Raw genomic sequence first — 21742 nt, forward strand, 5'->3', positions numbered from 1 at the left:
CTATGGCAACACCCAAGGCTTGAGTTTTCGAGCTTTCCCCATAGATTTTGCGGTGACATGGTGTCCCCATGAGTGACAGAACACTCAGGCAGTCACGGTGCAACTAGAGAACACTGCTAACCCCTACACTCCGCATTTTCAGTTTGCTACCCGACCACCACAGGAAGCACTGAGCTAGGCTGAAACACCTGCATTTTGGAGCTGCCTTACTCAAGAAAGCAACCCCTGTTTGTACGTGGCTTTATTAACTCAAATTGTTATTTTTATTACATTGTTTGCAAACTGATATGTGACACGTATTAATGCCAAAATAACATGCAAAACAGGCAACAACAACAATACAAATATGTATTTTTAATTTGTGTCAATTTTTTTGCTAAATAGTTTCTGCCTCACCTGCCCTGTGATCGTCTGGCCTCTCTTTAAAAAAACGCTCCTGACGCGTGAGTACATTGTCTATGCCAGGCAAAATCGCGCCTCATTGTTATGGATGTGTCCAAATGAATGTCACAATGAAAACAGCTTCAACAAATGCAAATGCAGCAACTTTGCTGTTATTCTGGTGCACGTTTTGACGTGACTGGAAGTTAGCCGTAGTTGGCTAACTAGCACGCAAGAGATAAGAACATTATAGATACAGTACAAAAAGACTGAAGACTGGGTCGGGTTTCTGGCAACCAAACCGATAAAAAGGGACTACCAGCAGGCCTGGGTAGCGACCCTATATTTGTGGCTGGACTATATCTTGTGGAAGGATTAAATAGTATGAATAAATCCATCAAAATAATGTTTTTAATTAAAATATTTAAATCATTATTTGAATATGTTGGTAATATGTTGTATAAAAGTGATAATGCCCTTGAAATCGGTGTTTGGAGGATATATTGGCATGGTTTGCCAGCCCTCGACTTGGTCTCAGGCCTAACAACACCCATGCAAATATATCCTCCAAACACTGACCTCTTGGTCATTATCATTTAAGTATAATACAATACAGTACAGTAAGACTATTTGGTCATTATCACTTAAGTATAATACAATACAGTACAGTAATACAGTTCACACTCAAAAAGATTAGCCTACTGGAGCTAGTTTCATTTATTTACCCAAGAGATGATATAGCTAGCTACTTCTATGGGCTTTTATGTTTTTCTTTCATGCATAATGTGCAATAGCCTATATCATACAGTAGTCTATATGTATTGAATAACGGCAAAATCTTTTGGGCATTTTTGCGCTTCATTAAATGTCATTAATGTAGGGCTCATAAAATGTATTTAATATATGGCTCATTAGGATCAGGTTTGAATTTTAATGCTGATCAAAGCTCTGATCAAATCCAGACATTTATTTGCTTCATAATGCTTTTGAATGACACTTCCTGTTTAGCGGGAAATACCTGGTTACCCGGGACAAAAGTCATTAATTCTCGGGATGGAACATTTGTAAAATACCGGGAAAATATTCAACCCTAGTACAATGACTGAAATGCACTTGGGATGGTCACCTAATCACATAATTATTGTTAGAAGAATATCTCTGGTAAATTGCAGCAACTTCTTGTGTATTGAAGGCCATCATGACCATGGGCTCCTCCAATCAGCCCATCTCAAGGCTGGAGAAGGAGAACTATCAAGATGTTGTTTGGCATTGGACAATGAGACACAAAGGCCCTTATACTTTATTCATGCCATCCATCTAAGTTTCAAGTTGTTATTGCCAGGTGCACAAGTACAGTGAAATGGCTTTCATTTTCAGTGCCCCAGCAGCCAGCTGACTCTGTGCACCTCTGTCAGCTGTCCACTTCAGTTGCAATCCTTGCAGCTCAAGAGCGCGACTGCGGGAAGAAGTATCATCCTCCATCTCTTCCTTGATGAGCCCCTGCGCTCATACATATTTTAATATGGCACATAGAGCTATCTTTATTATTCAAATGGTTTTTCTTCCACCGCTCGGATGTTAAAGGAAAGATAATGCTTTGTCAAGGCGCCAGTCTCTCTCCTAATTTAAGTCATGTCTGGCGTGAGAGAGGCTCAATATTACCGTTCTGTACACATAATCAGCAGTGCAGTATGTTTTTCATTATGATCGCCTTCGCTTCCTTATTCTCCCACTCGATCCACAGCTCATAAAGAGAGTCTCATCTGTGTCTCGTTACTGATGTGATGAACAGTTATTGTGTTGGCTTACACTTTTCTTTAGTTTGCTTGTTGTTGTTATGTTCATCCCAGTGCACATACACTTAACATCTTAACTTAACTTTCTCCATACCTTATGGTATTGCCTAAGTCTCCTGCTGAAATGTGACTGCTTTATTTGTATGCACACGCTTAAAAAGCGAGCTTATTCATATTTTATCAGACACTCTTATCTAGAACGATTTACAGGAGCAATTAGGGTTAAGTGCCTTGCTCAAGCCTACATCAATCAATTTTCACCTAATTGGCTCAGGGATTTGAACCAGAGACCTTTTGGTTACTAGCCAAACACTCTTTTCAACTAGGCTGTCTGCCACCCCAGTGAAAATCGGTGGAATTCAATTTATAGAGAGCATAAAGAGTTTCTTTATTTTTACTCGAAATAGGCCTACTCTATTGGTGATTCAGAAAGGCACCTAACCAATACATTTGTTTATTATTGTATCATATGGTTATTTATTCAAGCCTTGAATGCTTGTTTTGTTATAGTGCAAATCATGGTCTTGTAGCATTTTTTCCTCAAATGTATTTGTTAAGGGATTCTGTTGAGACCTCATAGGGCAGCAGCGGTATCTGATATGACTGTGCATATCCCATAATGCTAAAACCCACAGGAAGCTGCTGGGGGGAGAACGACTCATAATAATGTCTGGAACGGCATGAATGGATTCACTAATTCCGCTCCAGCCATTACCACGAGCCTGTCCTCCCCAATTAAGGTTCTGCCAACCTTCTATGCTATAGCTGCCCCTGGATTGGTCTCTCTGATAATGGCTTTTAGCAGGATTGTGATCCTCAAGACTAAATCAATAGGGAAATAGATATTGACCAACAGTAATGTACCAAAGCCTATTTTCAGGCTCTTCTCAGCCCTCGTTGTTTCTTTCAAGATGAACTGGAAACAAACAACCTCTACCAAAACAACCAAACTCCTATATTTTAAATGTCTATGTGGACTCTATGAAAACTGCCACTGTGTTGACATAATCTAGATCTGTTTCCTGATCCATTTGTTGATGCCCTGCAATCGTGGTGGTGCTTGGGTTACAGTGCCACTGACATAGTACTCCTCAGAGCCATCCATTATTAAAAGCCTAAAACTTTCAGATGGGCAGCAGGTCTTGCTGAAGGTGCTGCACAAACAACACACGTTCACAGGTGGGATCTGAGCTGAGGATGTCGAAGAGAAGATGGGTGGAATTCAAGATCTGCCAGACCATAAGCTGCATAGCTCCCATCAGTCGAAGACACAGACCCCCTTCTCCTGCTGCTGCCGGTATGTAGGTGTCACTGTCTGTGTAGAAGCTTCAAAGGTTTGATGTTTCTTTTCTGTGAGCTTTCTTGACCTAAATCACATTTCCAATGCTGATTATCAGGGTCTGCATGGTTTTCCAGCGCAATGGAGAATCCAGAGAATGTTCCTAAATGCTCTAAGTGGTATAATTTGTGATGAGGTTGGGTTGGAAGCATTGACTGTAAATGTCAGATGGACATATTCTATGATTATGTGCAAATTGTGCTCTCATTTATTATACGTTTTAATACCAAAATTGCAGAACTAATCATTTGGAGAGACCACTATAAATTCGTCATGATATTATTATTAGAATACGAAAACTTTATTTAAAAAAAAACCTCTAAACTCAGTTTGAACAATATTGTGAATGTTTTAGATCTGTTCTTAACTGGGCAGTGTGAAATTAATCACGATTGTGGTCCTTCTGTAGCTCAGTTGGTAGAGCATGGCGCTTGTAACGCCAGGGTAGTGGGTTCGATCCCCGGGACCACCCATACGTAGAATGTATGCACACATGACTGTAAATCGCTTTGGATAAAAGCGTCTGCTAAATGGCATATATTATTATTATATATTAATTGTGCAACAGAGACCTTGTTTGCACCTACACAGAAATGATTTTGATTTACTCACGCATATGATTTCAATCAATGTATATTTAATTTGTATACAGTATGTTTCCCTCTGTAATCTGTTTTAATCCAATGACACGTTTTGACATTTCCTGCAGTACGATCCTAAAGGGGCGTAGCAGCAGAAAACAGCCACCTACGTGACGTAAACGCAATCGTGTTTACGTGGATAACATGGCGGCGGAGATGTGGTTGTAGCAAGGACTATGTCTTCTCCTAATGCAAGCCTGTCGCAGTGATATGAAACCATTACTAAACAAAGTGAATGTCAACAAACAGAAACTTTCCCCACAGACTCTGGGCTAATTCGCTAACTCTTCGCATGAAGCCCTTTTCCTCTTTTCTCAGCTACATACAACGGTAATGGAAGACGAAGAGAGGCAAAAGAAGCTCGAGGCCGGCAAGGCAAAGGTATGATAGCCTACTACTAGCTATCTAGCCGAGGTCAATTATTTATTTGCGTTTCAAAGTTTCTGTTAGTCTGGCTTGGGAACCACAATCATTGCTGCACGTGGTTCCCGTTATACATGGGCTTACATCGTTTTATTTAGGAGCTGTTTCGGGAGCCCCTTCCGTGTTCCCCTCCCTGTCAGCTGTCACTACTAGAAAACATGCACCCCCATGGCATGGATGACAGCCTGGGGGTCTTAAGTGTCTGTGTTAGCCAGCTAGCAAGACTTCCTTTGTCATGTGAAGTTCCATTGGTATCTCATAGAAACGTGCTGTTTCCTCCTAATATGTAGCTACCAGTTTTGAAGAGAAGTATTAATTTGAACTTGGATAGTTAGCGAACCAATTCATCCTTTCCTGACAACGTGATTAACACCACGTGATTGAAATCTTGAGATTCTTGTGTGACAGGTTCAGGACATGCCCCTAGTTAGCTTGAGTAAACTCACATGTTCCATACGTCACGGATTCTTGGCTTCTTTTTTTATGCACGCTAACGTTACTGTAACCACCAGTGCTACAAATGAGGTCATAACAACCATGTTGAATGATATGGAAAAAAAGGTGCTAACTGCTAATCTCATGCAGAAGGCGAGGTCACACAAGCTCTGCTCTCCATGAAACCAATCAATTTAGCTTTGCAATGCAACATATGCTCACCTCACATACTATTTCAGTGTATGATTTATTTTAATCAGAATTTAATACAATTTCGAAATATCCAGTGCACAGGCACAATAGCCTACTTTATGATGATACGATAACCCACCCTCATAGTTAACTGAGAAGGATGATGATGATAGTGTAAAAATAGAATAGTCACTTCCCTGCTGGAGTCCCCAAAATATATAAAAGGGTGCTTGTAGGCAGATGGAAAGAAAGTAGACTGGACTGTTAATGCAGGTTAGCCTCTACAAATCTGAGAGTGGAAGACTCCTCCCTCATCTCATACATGTAGGCTCACTTTTTGTGAACAGTCAAGTCACAAGTCAGACTATTGAATAAACTTCATTTGAACAAACTTCATTTGAACATACTTCACCTGTTGTCTGTTGATTTTGTCCATATGTAGGAGGTAATCTGAGACAATATCCACAGAGTAGTGTTATTAACACAACTTTCTGTACGCTGGTCTGTATGTCGGTTTGTATTTTCAATTCTGACATAATACGCACGAGATTTGCATATGTCAACAATGGCAGAGTTTAACTGAAGCACAGACCAAAATTTGTCCCATGCAATGGGCTAGCAAATTTCACAAGCCCTTCCAGCTGATTGCGAGGTAACGTGCTTTGGTCAACAATATTTGGCTATTTGTTTACATATTGTGCATCATGTGAAATTCATTGGGAGATGGAAAATACAAGTAACGGAACCGACCAGCGCTGCAAAAAAATTGAGTAAACAACACTTTCCTGTGGTTACCCTATCTCTACTTCCTACTGCCAAAAGGACCAACAGCATGGACAATTGGTAATGTGCATTTAAAAATGATTGTATTCAACCTTCTGGCTTGTAGAGACTATTGCATTATTTTTACAGTGACTTCTTTCAGACTGATATCCATGGAGAAAGCATGGTAACAGTCGAATGTTTGGACAAACTGAAAGTCCTTTCAGAATTTGAGGTTACCGACCTTTGCAGTGTCATTCCCCTGCCTAAGTCCCTTAATGAGCTTATGCCCTAATGAAGTTTATTTTGAGTCATGAATCTATCTATTTTGAGCCAGCAGTATTTATTCAGTATTTGAAGGCTAGATCTATTGAAAGGGAAAACACTTTTGGAACGTGCAAATTGGAACGTGCAAATTTAAACTAGACTGTCTCAATAATCAACTAGCAAGGCTATATTTAAATGCTCAGTAACAATAGCAGTAAGGCACCACTACATCGCAGTGTTGTTGCAATACAGCCTGGGGTTCGATCCCAGGCTGTCACAACCGACCATGACTGGGAGCCCCATAAGGGGGTGCACAATTGGGCCAGTGCCGTCCGGGTTAAGGGAGGGTTTGGCCAGAGGGGGGCTTTCCTTGTATCATCATGCTCTAGCGACTCCTTGTGAACAATGTTTCCCCTGACTCATTGGTGCGGCTGACTTACGGGTTAAGCGAGCAGTCTCTTAAGAAGTAGGCGTTCAGGCGTTTGGAGGACACATGTCTCGACCTTTGCCTCTCCCAAGCCCATTGAAGTTTCAGCGATGAGACAAGGTTGTAACTAGCAATGGGAGAAAATATGTTAAACTACTTCAGAGTGGTTGCAAAAGTATAGGTCTAGGCCATCCGTCCTCTCCTCGACTCCTTTGTCCTCCTCTGATTGTGGGGATTTAGCAGGCCCCACAATCAGATTGAATTATTTTCTATGGAAAGGGAGGCATTGCTACTAATGTTAGTGCTATCTGTTCCCATAGACTTTCAGTCATTGAGTAATTGAGACTATTTAAAAGCGTGTCTCAGCAGAAATATATAATTGTTTACATAAAAAAAATCTCAATTAATATAGGGAAAGCACTAAACTCCAAGACCTTGAATTCCATCAAATCAAAATGTATGGTAATCAACCTAAGTGGAGGCTCAAATATCTTCCATATTCTTGAGTGCGTCATCTTCAATCAAGCAGGATGTTTTCCTTTTGCGTGCCATCATTTTATCTGTGAATGCACACAACTTTGCATCTGGAAATTGTGACATGGAAACAAGCATCACCAGTCAACACTTAATTGCTATGATGCATATAGTACTAGGCTTGTAAGTCTTTCAAAGACACTCGCCAACTAGCCAATATGAGACATTAGTAGACCCAGACCTAGCCTTTAGGTTATTGATGACAGAGGTACCCAGCATAACCTGCTTGATTAAGGATAATCCCCTGTCAGGACACAGATCATGGCTTTACCTCATTCATCTAACTATAGGCTATATTATAGAACAAAACATCTTAAGCTGTGTTTCTTTCAACACTTATCTTAAACTTTGATAGTTTATCTTTCATAGAGCTCTCCCCCAGCTCAGATTCTCTGCTATATTAACGTTAAAAAAGGACTGCTAGGTTGATTTGGAATTTGATGGACCAGGGGAAAGAAAGACTGAAAATGGTTTTGTATTAGCTATTTAGAAATCAGTTAAATCAGTTAATCTGCACATAGCCACAAGTTGAATGATTCCTCAACAATAAACAATTATTTTCACAAAATATAATCCATAGGAGGGTCCTTTTGGTGGAAGGATTTTTGACACATATTTGTATCTTAATAAATAGTTGAAGTTGAATATTTGCAACATTCTGGCTTTACGCAGGCCTCCTTTAAGACTATAATGTTTCTTCTGTAGGTGCTACAAAGCAATAATTGGTGTGATATGAAGCTTTACCGCTTTCTCTGTATTATGAGTAGTATTTTGATATGACATTTTATACAATAAAATGTCCATAAAACGTCCATAAAGATGGCAGAGTACAGATAATTACATTGTTTTAGCAGTATCCACATTTTTTTAAATGACATGGTTCAATGCACCAATAAATCAGCACAATCTACTTTCTCAGTTTTTCAAATTGCTGACATCTTCGAGCTAGAATTGTGATTATGCTAATGACGATACAAAAAGTAATGTAGAGCAATTTACAATCTGCCGAATTTAGCACATGTTTGCCATTGGCATAGTAGGCAATGTAACAAATCACCAGCAGAGGGCAAACATTTTGAATCCATTTTACATTTACATTTTATTAATTTAGCCGACGCTCTTATCCAGAGCAATTTACAGTTAGTGCATTCATCTTAAGATAGCTAGGTGGGACCACCACATGTCACATTTACTCTGTTGGTAGCATATATATATATATATATATATATATATAAAATCATATTTTGAAACGGAGCCCAAGCACATACACACGTGTACAGACCAGACACTCTAACACACACATTATTCTTTAGTTGTATTGTTTGTACAGTATATAGTTGTATTTTAAAATTGTGACTGTCCTTGTGTATCAGTGTTTTTCTTGTTTTTTTGTGAACCCCAGGAAGAGTATTTACAGCTTCTGCAAAAGCTAATGGGGATCCAAATATACAAATCCAAGCTCATGCTTTTTTGATCCACGTTTCGTCTTTCCCTACCCTCTTTAGTTTGTTAGGGAGCAGCCGTAGTGTTTTCAGCATGATACCGATAGAAAATCCAAATCCTTTTTTCACAAGCATGTGTCTCTCGTGTTCATATATCACATCCTCTGCAGACTTTTGTAGTTGCCGATACGAGATCGGGCAAAATAATAGGCCTACACTTGATTTATGCTACATTATTGCATGCTAAATGTTTCTGATCAGTGATAAATGAGCAAACAATAGATTAGTTTATACCACCTCCACTTATTTGCCCAGTCAGAAACCAATTAACCAAATAGCCTATACAGGCAGATTCAGTGAAACAAATTTACATTGATTGATTATCAGACAAGTCAGTGAATTCACAGGCTCTTGGTCGGGAGTAGCCCTAGGCTACCAAGCAACTGCAAGTGAAGAGTAAAATATTCCACTTGTTAAACTACATAACATGCTGGCACAATTTTCTAATACATGAGCCAACTAGACAAGATGATCATGAGCAGCACTCCCCTGAACTTAGCTAACGTTTCCCCAACCTAATTGTAGCCTAACCAATATCTAAACGGAGATTCAGTAAAAACTCAAATCTGACCTTATTGATTTATCAAGACGAATTCCCACCCTTGTCTCAAAGCAGCGCGACGGCACTGTCCCAATTAAAATAGTGCTGAAATGATCAAGTTGACCACTAGGTAGGCTATTGCTTCAAATTTATTTCAAGGATTGGGTGACTTTGGGAGATTCAGAAAGCAACAATTTGCCTAACCTTTCAGACATAAAGAAGAGATGGAAAATTATGGTAAAGTTGGCAGAAAAACATTTTTTTTTTTAACCAGGCAAGTCAGTTGAGAACACATTCTTATTTTCAATGACGACCTGGGAACAGTGGCTTAACTGCCTGTTCAGGGGCAGAACGACAGATTTGTACCTTGTCAGCTCGGGGGTTTGAACTCGCAACCTTCCGGTTACTAGTCCAACGCTCTAACCACTAGGCTACGCTGCCGCCCCAGCAGCATATAGGCATATAGGTCATAAAAGGCATATAGGTCATAAAAGGCATATAGGTCATAAAAGGCATATAGGTCATAAGGTGGCTTTGAATTTGCCATAACCCCCTAACCTTTTCAGATATATGAAATATGTATGATATGATATATGAAAAAGCTAGTATAAAAAAGCAGGCATGGTAAATTAGTGCGATTTTGGTCTGTGTATGAAAATAATAATACAGTGATTTCCTTACCAATGCTCAGTTATGTTGTCTCACCTGAAGGAATTTGACCTCCATTGACTTCAATAGAAATGTTTTGAAGTTGGCTTCCATGGTGGCTGTTACAGGTTCCTCTGCACCCCGCCATCAACATTTTGTTTTTAGGGAAAACATTGCAAGTGCCTTACTTTTCCTATTTCCCATTCACCCAGGTGGCTTTATCAAACCTCATGTGTTTTACTGAGTATATAGCCTATTCTACAGTCAAGTCAAACCCTCTGCTCCATGGTGTTGTAATTGTGCCTCAATAGCTTCTCCTTTCACCATTTTTTTGCGGGTCCTGATATTATGCTAAATATTTAAAGGACTGGAGCCATCATGTAGTAAGTTTGTGGCTGAGGAGAATCATAAAACCCACCATGTTCTCTGGAGCACAGAGGCCCAAAAGGCTCTCGCTTAAAAATAATACAGAGGAGCCTCTCAACAGTCTGCAATGGAGAACTGTTGGAAAAATGAGATGTCTCATTTATTTTATTTCAATTGCAATACTGGCCTTTTTAGATCATTGACATGTTTTATTTTTTTCCCCTATTAGATTTTGCTGCCTGTAGCCTATGCTTTTTTTTGATGGTGTCGGAATCACTGTGTCATGACTGTGTTGATATGCCGACTTTTGATTGTCGCAGCACCAGTCAAGATGGCTGTCAGGCATTGTGCCAGCAACAGCAAGTGGCTTTCCTCATCACTGGAACGACACTAATAGTGCTTTAGAACTCTGACACAGCCCATTTCACTGATCACGGAAATGGAGTTTAGGGCTAGTTGATTTTATTCATCAGGGATTTTTCTGCCATTGAAATCCTTGGGTGAGCCGCCTAAGCGTTTTTTTTGCATGCAATTCCAAACTGTGAAAAAAAATATATATATACACTACCGTTCAAAAGTTTGGGGTCACTTACATTTTTTATTGTTTATCAAAGAGAAGCAAAAAAAAAAGTCCATTAAAATAACATCAAATTGATCAGCAAAAATACAATGTAGACATTGTTAATGTCATAAATGACTATTGGAGCTGAAAACGGCTGGTTTTTAATTGAATTTCTAAACTCATCCAAAAAAAACACCCTCTCACTGTCAACTGCGTTTATTTAAAGTAGACTTAACATGTGTAAATATTTGTATGAACATAAGATTCAACAACCGAGACGTAAATTGAACAAGTTCCACAGACATGTGACTAATAGAAATGGAGTAATGTGTCCTTGAGCAAAGGGGCGGGGGGGGGGGGGGGTCTAAATCAAAAGTAACAGTCAGTATATGGAGTGGTCACCAGCTGCATTATGTACTGCAGCAACTCCTCATGGACTGCACCAGATTTGCCAGTTCTTGCTGTTGTTACCCCAGTCTTCCACCAAGGCACCTGCAAGTTCCCGGACATTTCTGAGGGGGATGGCCCTAGCCCTCACCCTCTTATCCAACAGGTCCCAGACGTGCTTAATGGGATTGAGATCCGGGCTCTTTGCTGACCATGGCAGAACACTGACATTCCTGTCTTGCAGGAAATCATGCACAGAACGAGCAGTATGGCTGGTGGCATTGTCATGCTGGAGGGTCATGTCAGGATGATCCTGCAGGAAGGGTACCACATGAGGGAGGAGGATGTCTTCCCTGTAATGCACAGCGTTGAGATTGCCTGCAATAACAGCAAGCTCAGTCCGATGATGCTGTGACACGCCGCCCCAGATCATGACAGACCCTCCACCTCCAAACTGATCCCGCTCTAGAGTACACGCCTCGGTGTATTGCTCATTCCTTTGATGATAAACGTGAATCCGACCATCACCCCTGGTGAGACAACCTCGACTCGTCAGTGAAGAGCACTTTTTGCCAGTCCTGTCTGGTCCAGCGATGGTGAGTTTGTGACCATAGGCGACGTTGTTGCCAGTGATGTCTGAGAAACTGCCTTACAACAGGCCTACAAGCCCTCAGTCCAGCCTCTCTCAGCCTATTGCAGACAGTCTGAGTACTGATGGAGGAATTTTGTGTTCCTGGTGTAACTCAGGCAGTTGTTGACGCCGTCATGTACCTGTCCCGCAGGTGTGATGTTTGGATGTACCAATCCTGTGCAGGTGTTGATACACGTGGTCTGCCACTGCGAGGACGCAGTCTCGGTGTAGCGTCTTGTCTCCGTGTAGCGCTGTCTTAGGTGTCTCACAGTATGGACATTGCAATTTATTGCCCTGGCCACATCTGCAGTCCTCATGTCTCCTTGCAGCACGTTCACGCAGATGAGCAGGGACCCTGGGTATCTTTCTTTTGGTGTTTTTCAGAGTCAGTAGAAAGGCCTCTTTAGTGTCCTAAGTTTTCATAATTGTAACTTTAATTATTTACTGTCTGTAAGCTGATGGTGTCTGAAAGACTGTTCCACAGGTGTATGTTCAGTAATTGTTTATGGTTCATTGAACAAGCATGGCAAACTGTGTTTAAACCCTGGATTTTTAAGAATTATCTTTGAAAGACAGGGTCCTGAAAAATGTTTTTTTTTGTTGCTAAGTTTACATAGGTGTTCAGAGGCCCATTATCAGCAACCATCACTCCTGTGTTCCAATGGCACCCTGTGTTAGCTAATCCAAGTTTATCATTTTAAAAGGCTAATTGATCATTAGAAAACCCTGTTGCAATTATGTTAGCACAGCTGAAAACTGTGGTGCTGATTAAAGAAACAATACAACTGGCCTCCTTTGTACTAGTGGAGTATCTGGAGCATCAGTATTTGGGTTCGATTGCAGGCTCAAATTGGCCAGAAACAAAGAGTTTCTTCTGAAACTCGTCAGCCTATTCTTGTTCTGAGAAATTAAGGCAATTCAATGCGAGAAACTGCCAAGAAACTGAAGATCTCGTACAACACTGTGAACTACTCCCTTCACAGTACAGCATAATTGCAAAAGCCTTTTTTTAAATGATCAACTTGGATTAGCTAACACAACGTGCCATTGGAACACAGGAGTGATGGTTGCTAATAATGGGCCTATGTAGCTCCAATAGTAATTTACAACATTAACAATGTCTACACTGTATTTCTGATCAATTTGGTGTAATTTTAAAGGACGAAATTAGCTTTTCTTTCAAAAACGACATTTTAAAGTTGACCCAAAAACAGGGACATTTTTAAGTTACCCCTAACTTTTGAATGGTAGTGTATATATTTTCTGTGTTGGAAAAATGCTTTTAAATGACTACAACCATATATAAAGTACATAGAAAATACCTGATATATATTTTTTAAAAGCTGCAATATGTCACTTTTTGGATGACTTGATCAAATTCACATAGAAATGAGAGTTATAGATCTGTCACTCATTAAATGCAAGTGTAAGTGGTAGATCTGTTTTATGGGCACTAATTCTATGTCTCCCGTTCTTAAGTTTTGTTTTTGCATCTTACTTTTGAGTTTTGTACACCTGTTTCAATCAGCTGAAAATACAATATTTTTAGAAATTGAAAATATATTTTACAACTGTTTAGATGTTACTGTAAAACTCTACACTATGCATTGTTTTTTTGTTTGTCACAAACTGAAATGAGTTCCAACTATTAGAATTTCAGCATCCATCAATAGACAGCGCGATTTCAGCAAATTGCACTTTTAATAATATTATCTTTGAGAATTTACAATCACCAAAATAAAAGCTAGACAGGTTGAACTGCCCCCCCCCCCAAAAAAAAAAATACAATGTATTGATTTTGTTTGAGCAAATGAACACAGCATTAGCCATGGCAGAATGCATAGAATTGCATGAAATTTGCTTTCAAACGGCAACATTTTCTCTTAGCTCCATGGAGATTTTTTTTGAATTGCAGGAAATTTGATGAAAAATTGTCTCTACTCCACCAAGATAGGGGCCTCTAAATACCTACCACTTAAGCTCCTTTCAGCAAGATCCTTAAAGTAATAGACCTATCTTTACTTTGTGGGTGTATGACATTTTCTTCTGCTCTTGGAGGTGGCATGTTGAATCAATCCTGCAATTCCTATAGTAAAACTGTCTGCTACTTCCAATTCGCAAGCAATTACAAGTTTGAATCAAGGTTTAATACCCCGTATGGTGGTCACACTCTGTTTAGTCCATATTGAGCGTACGTTCGGAGCCTTTGGGTAATTAATCAGTCTTGACTCTGCTAATGACTCCATTTCGGTCTAAAGCTATCTTGTGTAATGGTCTAGTCTCCAGAGCCAAGTGCCCTTAGTTCAACCACAGCCAACTGAACATATTCATGACCATTTAGAGGTACAAAACTTTTAGGCTACCTATACATTTTCTGTTTGTACAATCAGCTGTGTTTAGTGTGTTGTTTTGCCTTTTGCTTTTGAGAATCTAATGCTATAGCCGAAGTCATTCTAGTATTCATCTTGGCATTAAAGACGGGTGTTACAATTGTGATACGGGTCCCATGTATTTAGGCCTATAACTACACTACCGCCTAATTGAATCTGCTGTTGATCGTTATTCATTGTCTTTCAATCAGTGCTTGTTACAACAACATAAAATTCACAGTAGCCTAGTGGGCACAGAAAACAAGCTATCTATAGTGTGATCTTACATGTTACAACAACATAAAATTCACAGTAGCCTAGTGGGCACAGAAAACAAGCTATCTATAGTGTGATCTGTCTTAAGTGAACAATCATTACTCACATACAGCAAACATTACTCAATGTGCCATAATTGATCAAATAGAAAGCCTCAAAACACTGAACCTAGTATGGTACGGTGTTCGATGTTAATTGTGTTTATCTATTGTTGGTATCAGTGGGGGATAAGCAGTGACACTGAGTAACAGATAATCGCTCTCTTGTAATGGTGCCAGCGGCTGAATTAGCTAACCTAGACCTTTTGTGAAACAACTCAATGATGGAATGCTTGATGCAGAAATCTCTAGAATTATTATCCAACAAGCCAATGTTTTGCTTTGAAGTGCTTGGAGTAGCATAGGAATAAGCACTGAAGACTTAATTACCTGTCTGTCCTAGATAAAGAATGTTTGCAAAACAATATCAGAGTTACTCCATCTTTGAGACTGCAGATGGCATTATACACCTACTACGCAGGTCATCTTAAATAACTTTTTTGCCCGCTTTGAGGACAATACAGTGCCACTGACACGGCCTGCAACGAAAACATGCGGACTCTCCTTCACTGCAGCCAAGGTGAGTAAAACATTTAAACATGTTAACCCTCGCAAGGCTGCAGGCCCAGACGGCATCCCCAGCCGCGCCCTCAGAGCATGCGCAGACCAGCTGGCCGGTGTGTTTACGGACATATTTAATCAATCCCTATACCAGTCTGCTGTTCCCACATGCTTCAAGAGGGCCACCATTATTCCTGTTCCCAAGAAAGCTAAGGTAACTGAGCTAAACGACTACCGCCTCGTAGCACTCACTTCCGTCATCATGAAGTGCTTTGAGAGACTAGTCAAGGACCATATCACCTCCACCCTACCTGACACCCTAGACCCACTCCAATTTGCTTACCACCCAAATAGGTCCACAGACGATGCAATCACAACCACACTGCACACTGCCCTAACCCATCTGGACAAGAGGAATACCTATGTGAGAATGCTGTTCATCGACTACAGCTCGGCATTCAACACCATAGTACCCTCCAAGCTCGTCATCAAGCTCGAGACCCTGGGTCTCGACCCCTCCCTGTGCAACTGGGTACTGGACTTCCTGACGGGCCGCCCCCAGGTGGTGAGGGTAGGCAACAACATCTCCACCTCGCTGATCCTCAACACTGGGGCCCCACAAGGGTGCGTTCTGAGCCCTCTCCTGTACTCCCTGTTCACCCACGACTGCGTGGCCACGCACGCCTCCAACTCAATCATCAAGTTTGCGGACGACACAACAGTGGTAGGCTTGATTACCAACAACGACGAGACGGCCTACAGGGAGGAGGTGAGGGCCCTCGGAGTGTGGTGTCAGGAAAATAACCTCACACTCAACATCAACAAAACTAAGGAGATGATTGTGGACTTCAGGAAACTGCAGAGGGAACACCCCCCTATCCACATCGATGGAACAGTAGTGGAGAGGGTAGTAAGTTTTCAGTTCCTCGGCATACACATTACAGACAAACTGAATTGGTCCACTCACACAGACAGCGTCGTGAAGAAGGCGCAGCAGCGCCTCTTCCACCTCAGGAGGCTGAAGAAATTTGGCTTGTCACCAAAAGCACTCACAAACTTCTACAGATGCACAATCGAGAGCATCCTTATTCATCTCATATCTATACGTATATACTGTACTCTATCATCTACTGCATCCTTATGTAATACATGTATCACTAGCCACTTTAACTATGCCACTTTGTTTACATACTCATCTCATATGTATCCAATTTGTAAGTCGCTCTGGATAAGAGCGTCTGCTAAATGACTTAAATGTAATGTAAATGTATATACTGTACTTGATACCATCTACTGTATCTTGCCTATGCTGCTCTGTACCATCACTCATTCATATATCTTTATGTACATATTCTTTATCCCCTTACACTGTGTATAAGACAGTAGTTTTGGAATTGTTAGTTAGATTACTTGTTGGTTATTACTGCATTGTCGGAACTAGAAGCACAAGCATTTCGCTACACTCGCATTAACTTCTGCTAACCATGTGTATGTGACAAATAAAATTTGATTTGATATGATTCCAGGCTGTGTCACAACCGGCCGTGACCGGAGGTACCATAGGGTGGTGCACAGTCAGCCCGGTTAGGTGAGGGTTTGGCCGGGAGGGCTTTACTTCGTTCATTGCGTTCTAGTGACTCCTTGTGGCGGGCTGGGTCCCTGCAAGCTGACTTTGGTTGTCAATTGAACTGTTAATCCTACGACACATTGGTGTGGCTGCCTTCCAGGTTAAGCGAGCGGGTGTTGAGAAGCACGGCTTGGCATGTCATGTTTCGGAGGACGCATGACTCAACCTTTGCCTCTCCCGAGCCTGTTGGAGTTGCAGCAATGAGACAAGATCGTAATTGGATTGAAATTGGGGAGAAAAAGGGGGAGAAAATTTAAAAAAGGTAGCATGTACAGATTTTAAAAACAATGTTTTAAACTTGCATCCTGTTTGCAACAAGGCACTAAAGTAATACTGCAAAAAATGTGGAAAAGCAATTAACTGTTGTCCTGAATACAAAGTGTTACGTTTGGGGCAAATACAATACTAGACATTACAAGGGTACAACTCTCCATATTTTCAAGCATAGTGGTCGCTGCAACATTTAATGGATATGATTGAAATCGTTAAGGAATGAGGAGTTTTTCCAGACACTGGGAGATGAGTTCACATTTCAGCAGGACAGTAACCTAAAACACAAGGCCAAATCTACGCTGGAGTTGCTTACCAAGAAGAAAGTGAATGTTCCTGGCCGAGTTACAGTTTTGACTTAAATTTACTTGCAAATCGATGCCAAAACCTGAATGTTTATCTAGCAAAGAATGTGCAAATATTGTACATTCCAGGTGGGCAAAGCTCTTAGTCTCACAACTGAAAGAAATACGCACAGCTTTAATCACTGCCAAGGTGCTTCTATGAAGTATTCACTCAGGTGTAAATACTTATCTAAATTATATATTTTTAAATTTTTTAATACGTTTGATAACAATTCTGAAAACATGTTCTCACTTTATCTTAACGGGGTATTGTCTGTAAATGGGCAAGGGGGATTTAAAAAATAAATACATTTTGAAATCAGGCTGTAACATAACAGAATGTGGAATAAGTTAAGGGGTATGAATACTTTCTGAAGCCACTGTACATAATGATATATGCAAAGGCTAAGGGCATAAACTACACAAGTACATTTTTGTCTTTTATATATAGTACCAGTCAAAAGTTTGGACACCTACTACTTTTTTCTTTATTCTTACGTTTTTCTTCAATGTAGAATAATAGTGAAGACATCAAAACTATGAAATAACACATATGGGATCAAGTAGTAACCAAAAAAGTGTTAATCAAAATACATTTTATATTCAAAGTAGCCACCCTTTGCCTTGACAGCTTTCTTTGCACACGCTTGATAATCTCTCAACCAGCTTCACCTGGAAGGACATATTTACACTGGTCTAATGGCCATTGCTCATGTTTCTTAGACCAAGCAAGTCTTATTATTGGTGTCCATTAATAGTGGTTTCTTTGCAGCAATTCAACCATCAAGACCTGATTTCTTGAAGTCTCCTCTGAACAGTTGATGTTGAGATGTGTCTGTTACTTGAACTCCGTGAAGCATTTATTTGGGCTGCAATCTGAGGTGCAGTTATTATAATGAATTTATCCTCTGCAGCAGAGTTAACTCTGGATCTTCCTTTCCTGTGGCCGTCCTCATGAGAGCCAGTTTCATCATACCGCTTGATGTTATTCAATAACAAGGCTATATGCAGGGTGTACCGGTACCGAGTCAGTGTGTAGGGGTATAGGTTAGTTGAGGTAATTTGTACATGTAGGTAGGGGTGACGTGCCTATGCATAATAAACGAGTAGCAGCAGTGTACAAAACAAATGGAGGAGGGTGTCAATGTAAATAGTCCGGTGACCAGTTGATTAATTGTTCAGCAGTCTTATGGCTTGGAGGTAGAAGCTGTCAAGGAGCCTTTTGGTCTTAGACTTGGGGCTTCTAACACCAAGCCATAAGACTCCTGAACATCTAATCAAATGGCTACCCAGACTATTTGCATTTCATCCTCCCTCTTTTACACCGCTGCTACTATCTGCTGTTATGTGGCCATAGTCACTTTAATAACTCTACCTACATGTAGTCACAGATTCTGGATAAACAAGCTTCTGATCTTTCTATCAAAAAACACCCTACTGCCATGTGTGAGGAATGCATTTCTGCATATATTTCTAAGGTTTCACATAATTTTCAATATGTCAACAATGGCTTCAGTAAAAGTCTAAAGAATGCATATCAGAAAAAGCACACACAATGTAGTTAATGCACGTTTCTGAAGATGATATCCGACCGTTACATCATAACGCTGAAAAAGGATACGGACAATAAAAAGAGAAACCAATTATAGACCATATAAAATCTTTATCAAAGTTAAGCTTTGCAGAGAAAGTTTCAAAACGATCAATGTAAAGAGCGTGTTTTACAAAAACGTAACAAACAAGGTGATCAAATACTTATGTCATGCAATAAAATGAAAAATAATTACTTAAAAATCATACAATGTGATTTTCTGGATTTTTGTTTTAGATTCCACCTCTCACAGCTTAAGTGTACCTATGATAAAAATGACAGACCTCTACATGCTTTGTAAGTGGGAAAACCTGCTAAATCGGCAGTGTATCAAATACTTGTTCTCCCCACTGTATATAGCTGCATGCACTAGGTAGAGCTGCATTGAGGTCTAGTGCTTTAGGATAACCTCAGTCTGGAAATGTGCCCTCTTTTAAGCTACGTTGTCTGACGGTGCAGTCAGCCCCCCCAGGTAAGTGGGGTGTAGTATCCTTGGCAACAGGGGCTACCTGTTGCTCGCCATGCCGTGTGACATCTGCTGCCCATAATAGCCTGCTGTGTGAGCTCCCCTGCTTTCACCCAGCTCCCATAGCCGGCCATTCAGTTCACTGACTGAACTCACTCACTCACTTCACCCCACTCAGTGGCTGTCACCAGTCCTTCATCCATAATGGATATCAGGGCTTTTACTGTCCAAGTCATGTAATTAGTGCCAGCATTCACTTATGGCGATTAACTGTACAGACCCCCTGCTGTTGGTGCACAGAGGGAAATTACGTTTGTGGGTGCGGACTGCACACTGAGGGACGTTTTTTGTGTGTGTGTGTGTACACTGCTCAAAAAAAATAAAGGGAACAATGTAACTCCAAGTCAATCACACTTCTGTGAAATCAAACTGTCCAATTAGGAAGCAACACTGATTGACAATACATTTGTTGTGCAAATGGAATAGACCGGTGGAAATTATAGGCAATTAGCAAGACATCCCCCAATAAAGGAGTGGTTCTGCAGGTGGTGACCACAGACCACTTCTCAGTTCCTATGCTTCCTGGCTGATGTTTTGGTCAATTTTGAATGCTGGCGGTGCTTTCACTCTAGTGGTAGCATGAGACTGAGTCTACAACCCAAACAAGTGGCTCAGGTAGTGCAGCTCATCCAGGATGGCACATCAATGCGAGCTGTGGCAAGAAGGTTTGCTGTGTCTGTCAGCGTAGTGTCCAGAGCATGGAGGCGCTACCAGGAGACAGGCCAGTGCATCAGGAGACGTGGAGGAGGCCGTAGGAGGGCAACAACCCAGCAGCAGGACCGCTACCTCCACCTTTGTGAAAGGAGGAGCAGGAGGAGCACTGCCAGAGCCCTGCAAAATGACCTCCAGCAGGCCACAAATGTGCATGTGTCTGCTCAAATGGTCAGAAACAGACTCCATGAGGGTGGTATGAGGTCCCGACATCCACAGGTGGGGGTTGTGCTTCCAGCCCAACACCGTGCAGGACGTTTAGCATTTGCCAGAGAACACCAAGATTGGCAAATTCGCCACTGGCGACCTGTGCTCTTCACAGGTGAAAGTAGGTTCACACTGAGCACATGTGACAGACGTGACAGAGTCTGGAGACGCCGTGGAGAACGTTCTGCTGCCTGCAACATCCTCCAGCATGACCGGTTTGGCGGTGGGTCAGTCATGGTGTGGGGTGGCATTTCTTTGGGGGGCTGGACAGCCCTCCATGTGCTCGCCAGAGGTAGCCTGACTGCCATTAGGTACCGAGATGAGATCCTCAGACCCCTTGTGAGACCATATGCTGGTGCGGTTGGCCCTGGGTTCCTCCTAATGCAAGACAATGCTGGACCTCATGTGGCTGGAGTGTGTCAGCAGTTCCTGCAAGAGGAAGGCATTGATGCTATGGACTGGCCCGCCCAGTCCCCAGATCTGAATCCAATTGAGCACATCTGGGACATCATGTCTCGCTCCATCCACCAACGCTACGTTGCACCACAGACTGTCCAGGAGTTGGCGGATGCTTTAGTCCAGGTCTGGGAGGAGATCCCTCAGGAGACCATCCGCCACCTCATCAGGAGCATGCCCAGGCATTGTAGGGAGGTCATACAGGCACGTGGAGGCCACACACACTACTGAGCTTCATTTTGACTTGTTTTAAGGACATTACATCAAAGTTGGATCAGCCTGTAGTGTGGTTTTCCACTTTAATTTTGAGTGGGACTCCAAATCCAGACCTCCATGGGTTGATAAATTTGATTTCCATTGATAATTTGTGTGATTTTGTTGTCAGCACATTCAACTATGTAAAGAAAAAAGTTTTTAAAAAGTATTTAATAATATTTCATTCATTCAGATCTAGGATGTTATTTTAGTGTTCCCTTAATTTTTTTGAGCAGTGTATATATCTTGGTCGACCGTAAGTCATCTGTTCCTTCGACCTATCGATTGGTCGAAATGTTTAAACGTGTTTAAAAATATATATATATATTTTTTTTTATATTTTTTTTAACATATGTTAAAAATAAAATAAAAAATGTGTTGCTTTAAGCTTATGGTTTGATTAAATAAGACAAATGTCTTGAGGGCGCCAGAGATCTAGATAACCAGAATGAAAAGTAACTTAACCTGACCCAACTTTTCTCCTCCCGCTCCTGCTGGCTTTCACAGATTCTACCTTTGCTCTCCTGACGTTGCCGCTAATAGGCTACACAAGGAGTCGGCAACCTTTCTCACATGGAATGCCAATTTATCTTACCATTTCTACCGATCTGCGTGCCAGTTATGGTTTTCATATGCACATTTTCGTGAGTTTAATTTAATTTATAATAACGTCTTCA

At 41.1% G+C, this 21742-nt stretch overlaps 1 protein-coding gene across 1 annotated transcript in view; it reads left to right on the forward strand.

Annotated features, from left to right (window-relative positions):
- Nucleotides 1–4280: 4280 nt before the first annotated feature.
- Nucleotides 4281–21742, forward strand: part of LOC124012228 (A-kinase anchor protein 9-like) — a 141425-nt gene continuing 123963 nt past the window's right edge. The window contains exon 1 of the mRNA XM_046325704.1: nt 4281–4538. Within this exon, the coding sequence (XP_046181660.1) occupies nt 4491–4538 (48 nt within the window). The 5' untranslated portion in view covers nt 4281–4490. The remainder of the gene's footprint in view (nt 4539–21742) is intronic.

Source organism: Oncorhynchus gorbuscha, linkage group LG24 (genome assembly GCF_021184085.1).
Source record: "Oncorhynchus gorbuscha isolate QuinsamMale2020 ecotype Even-year linkage group LG24, OgorEven_v1.0, whole genome shotgun sequence".
Classification (NCBI taxonomy): Eukaryota; Metazoa; Chordata; class Actinopteri; order Salmoniformes; family Salmonidae; genus Oncorhynchus; species Oncorhynchus gorbuscha.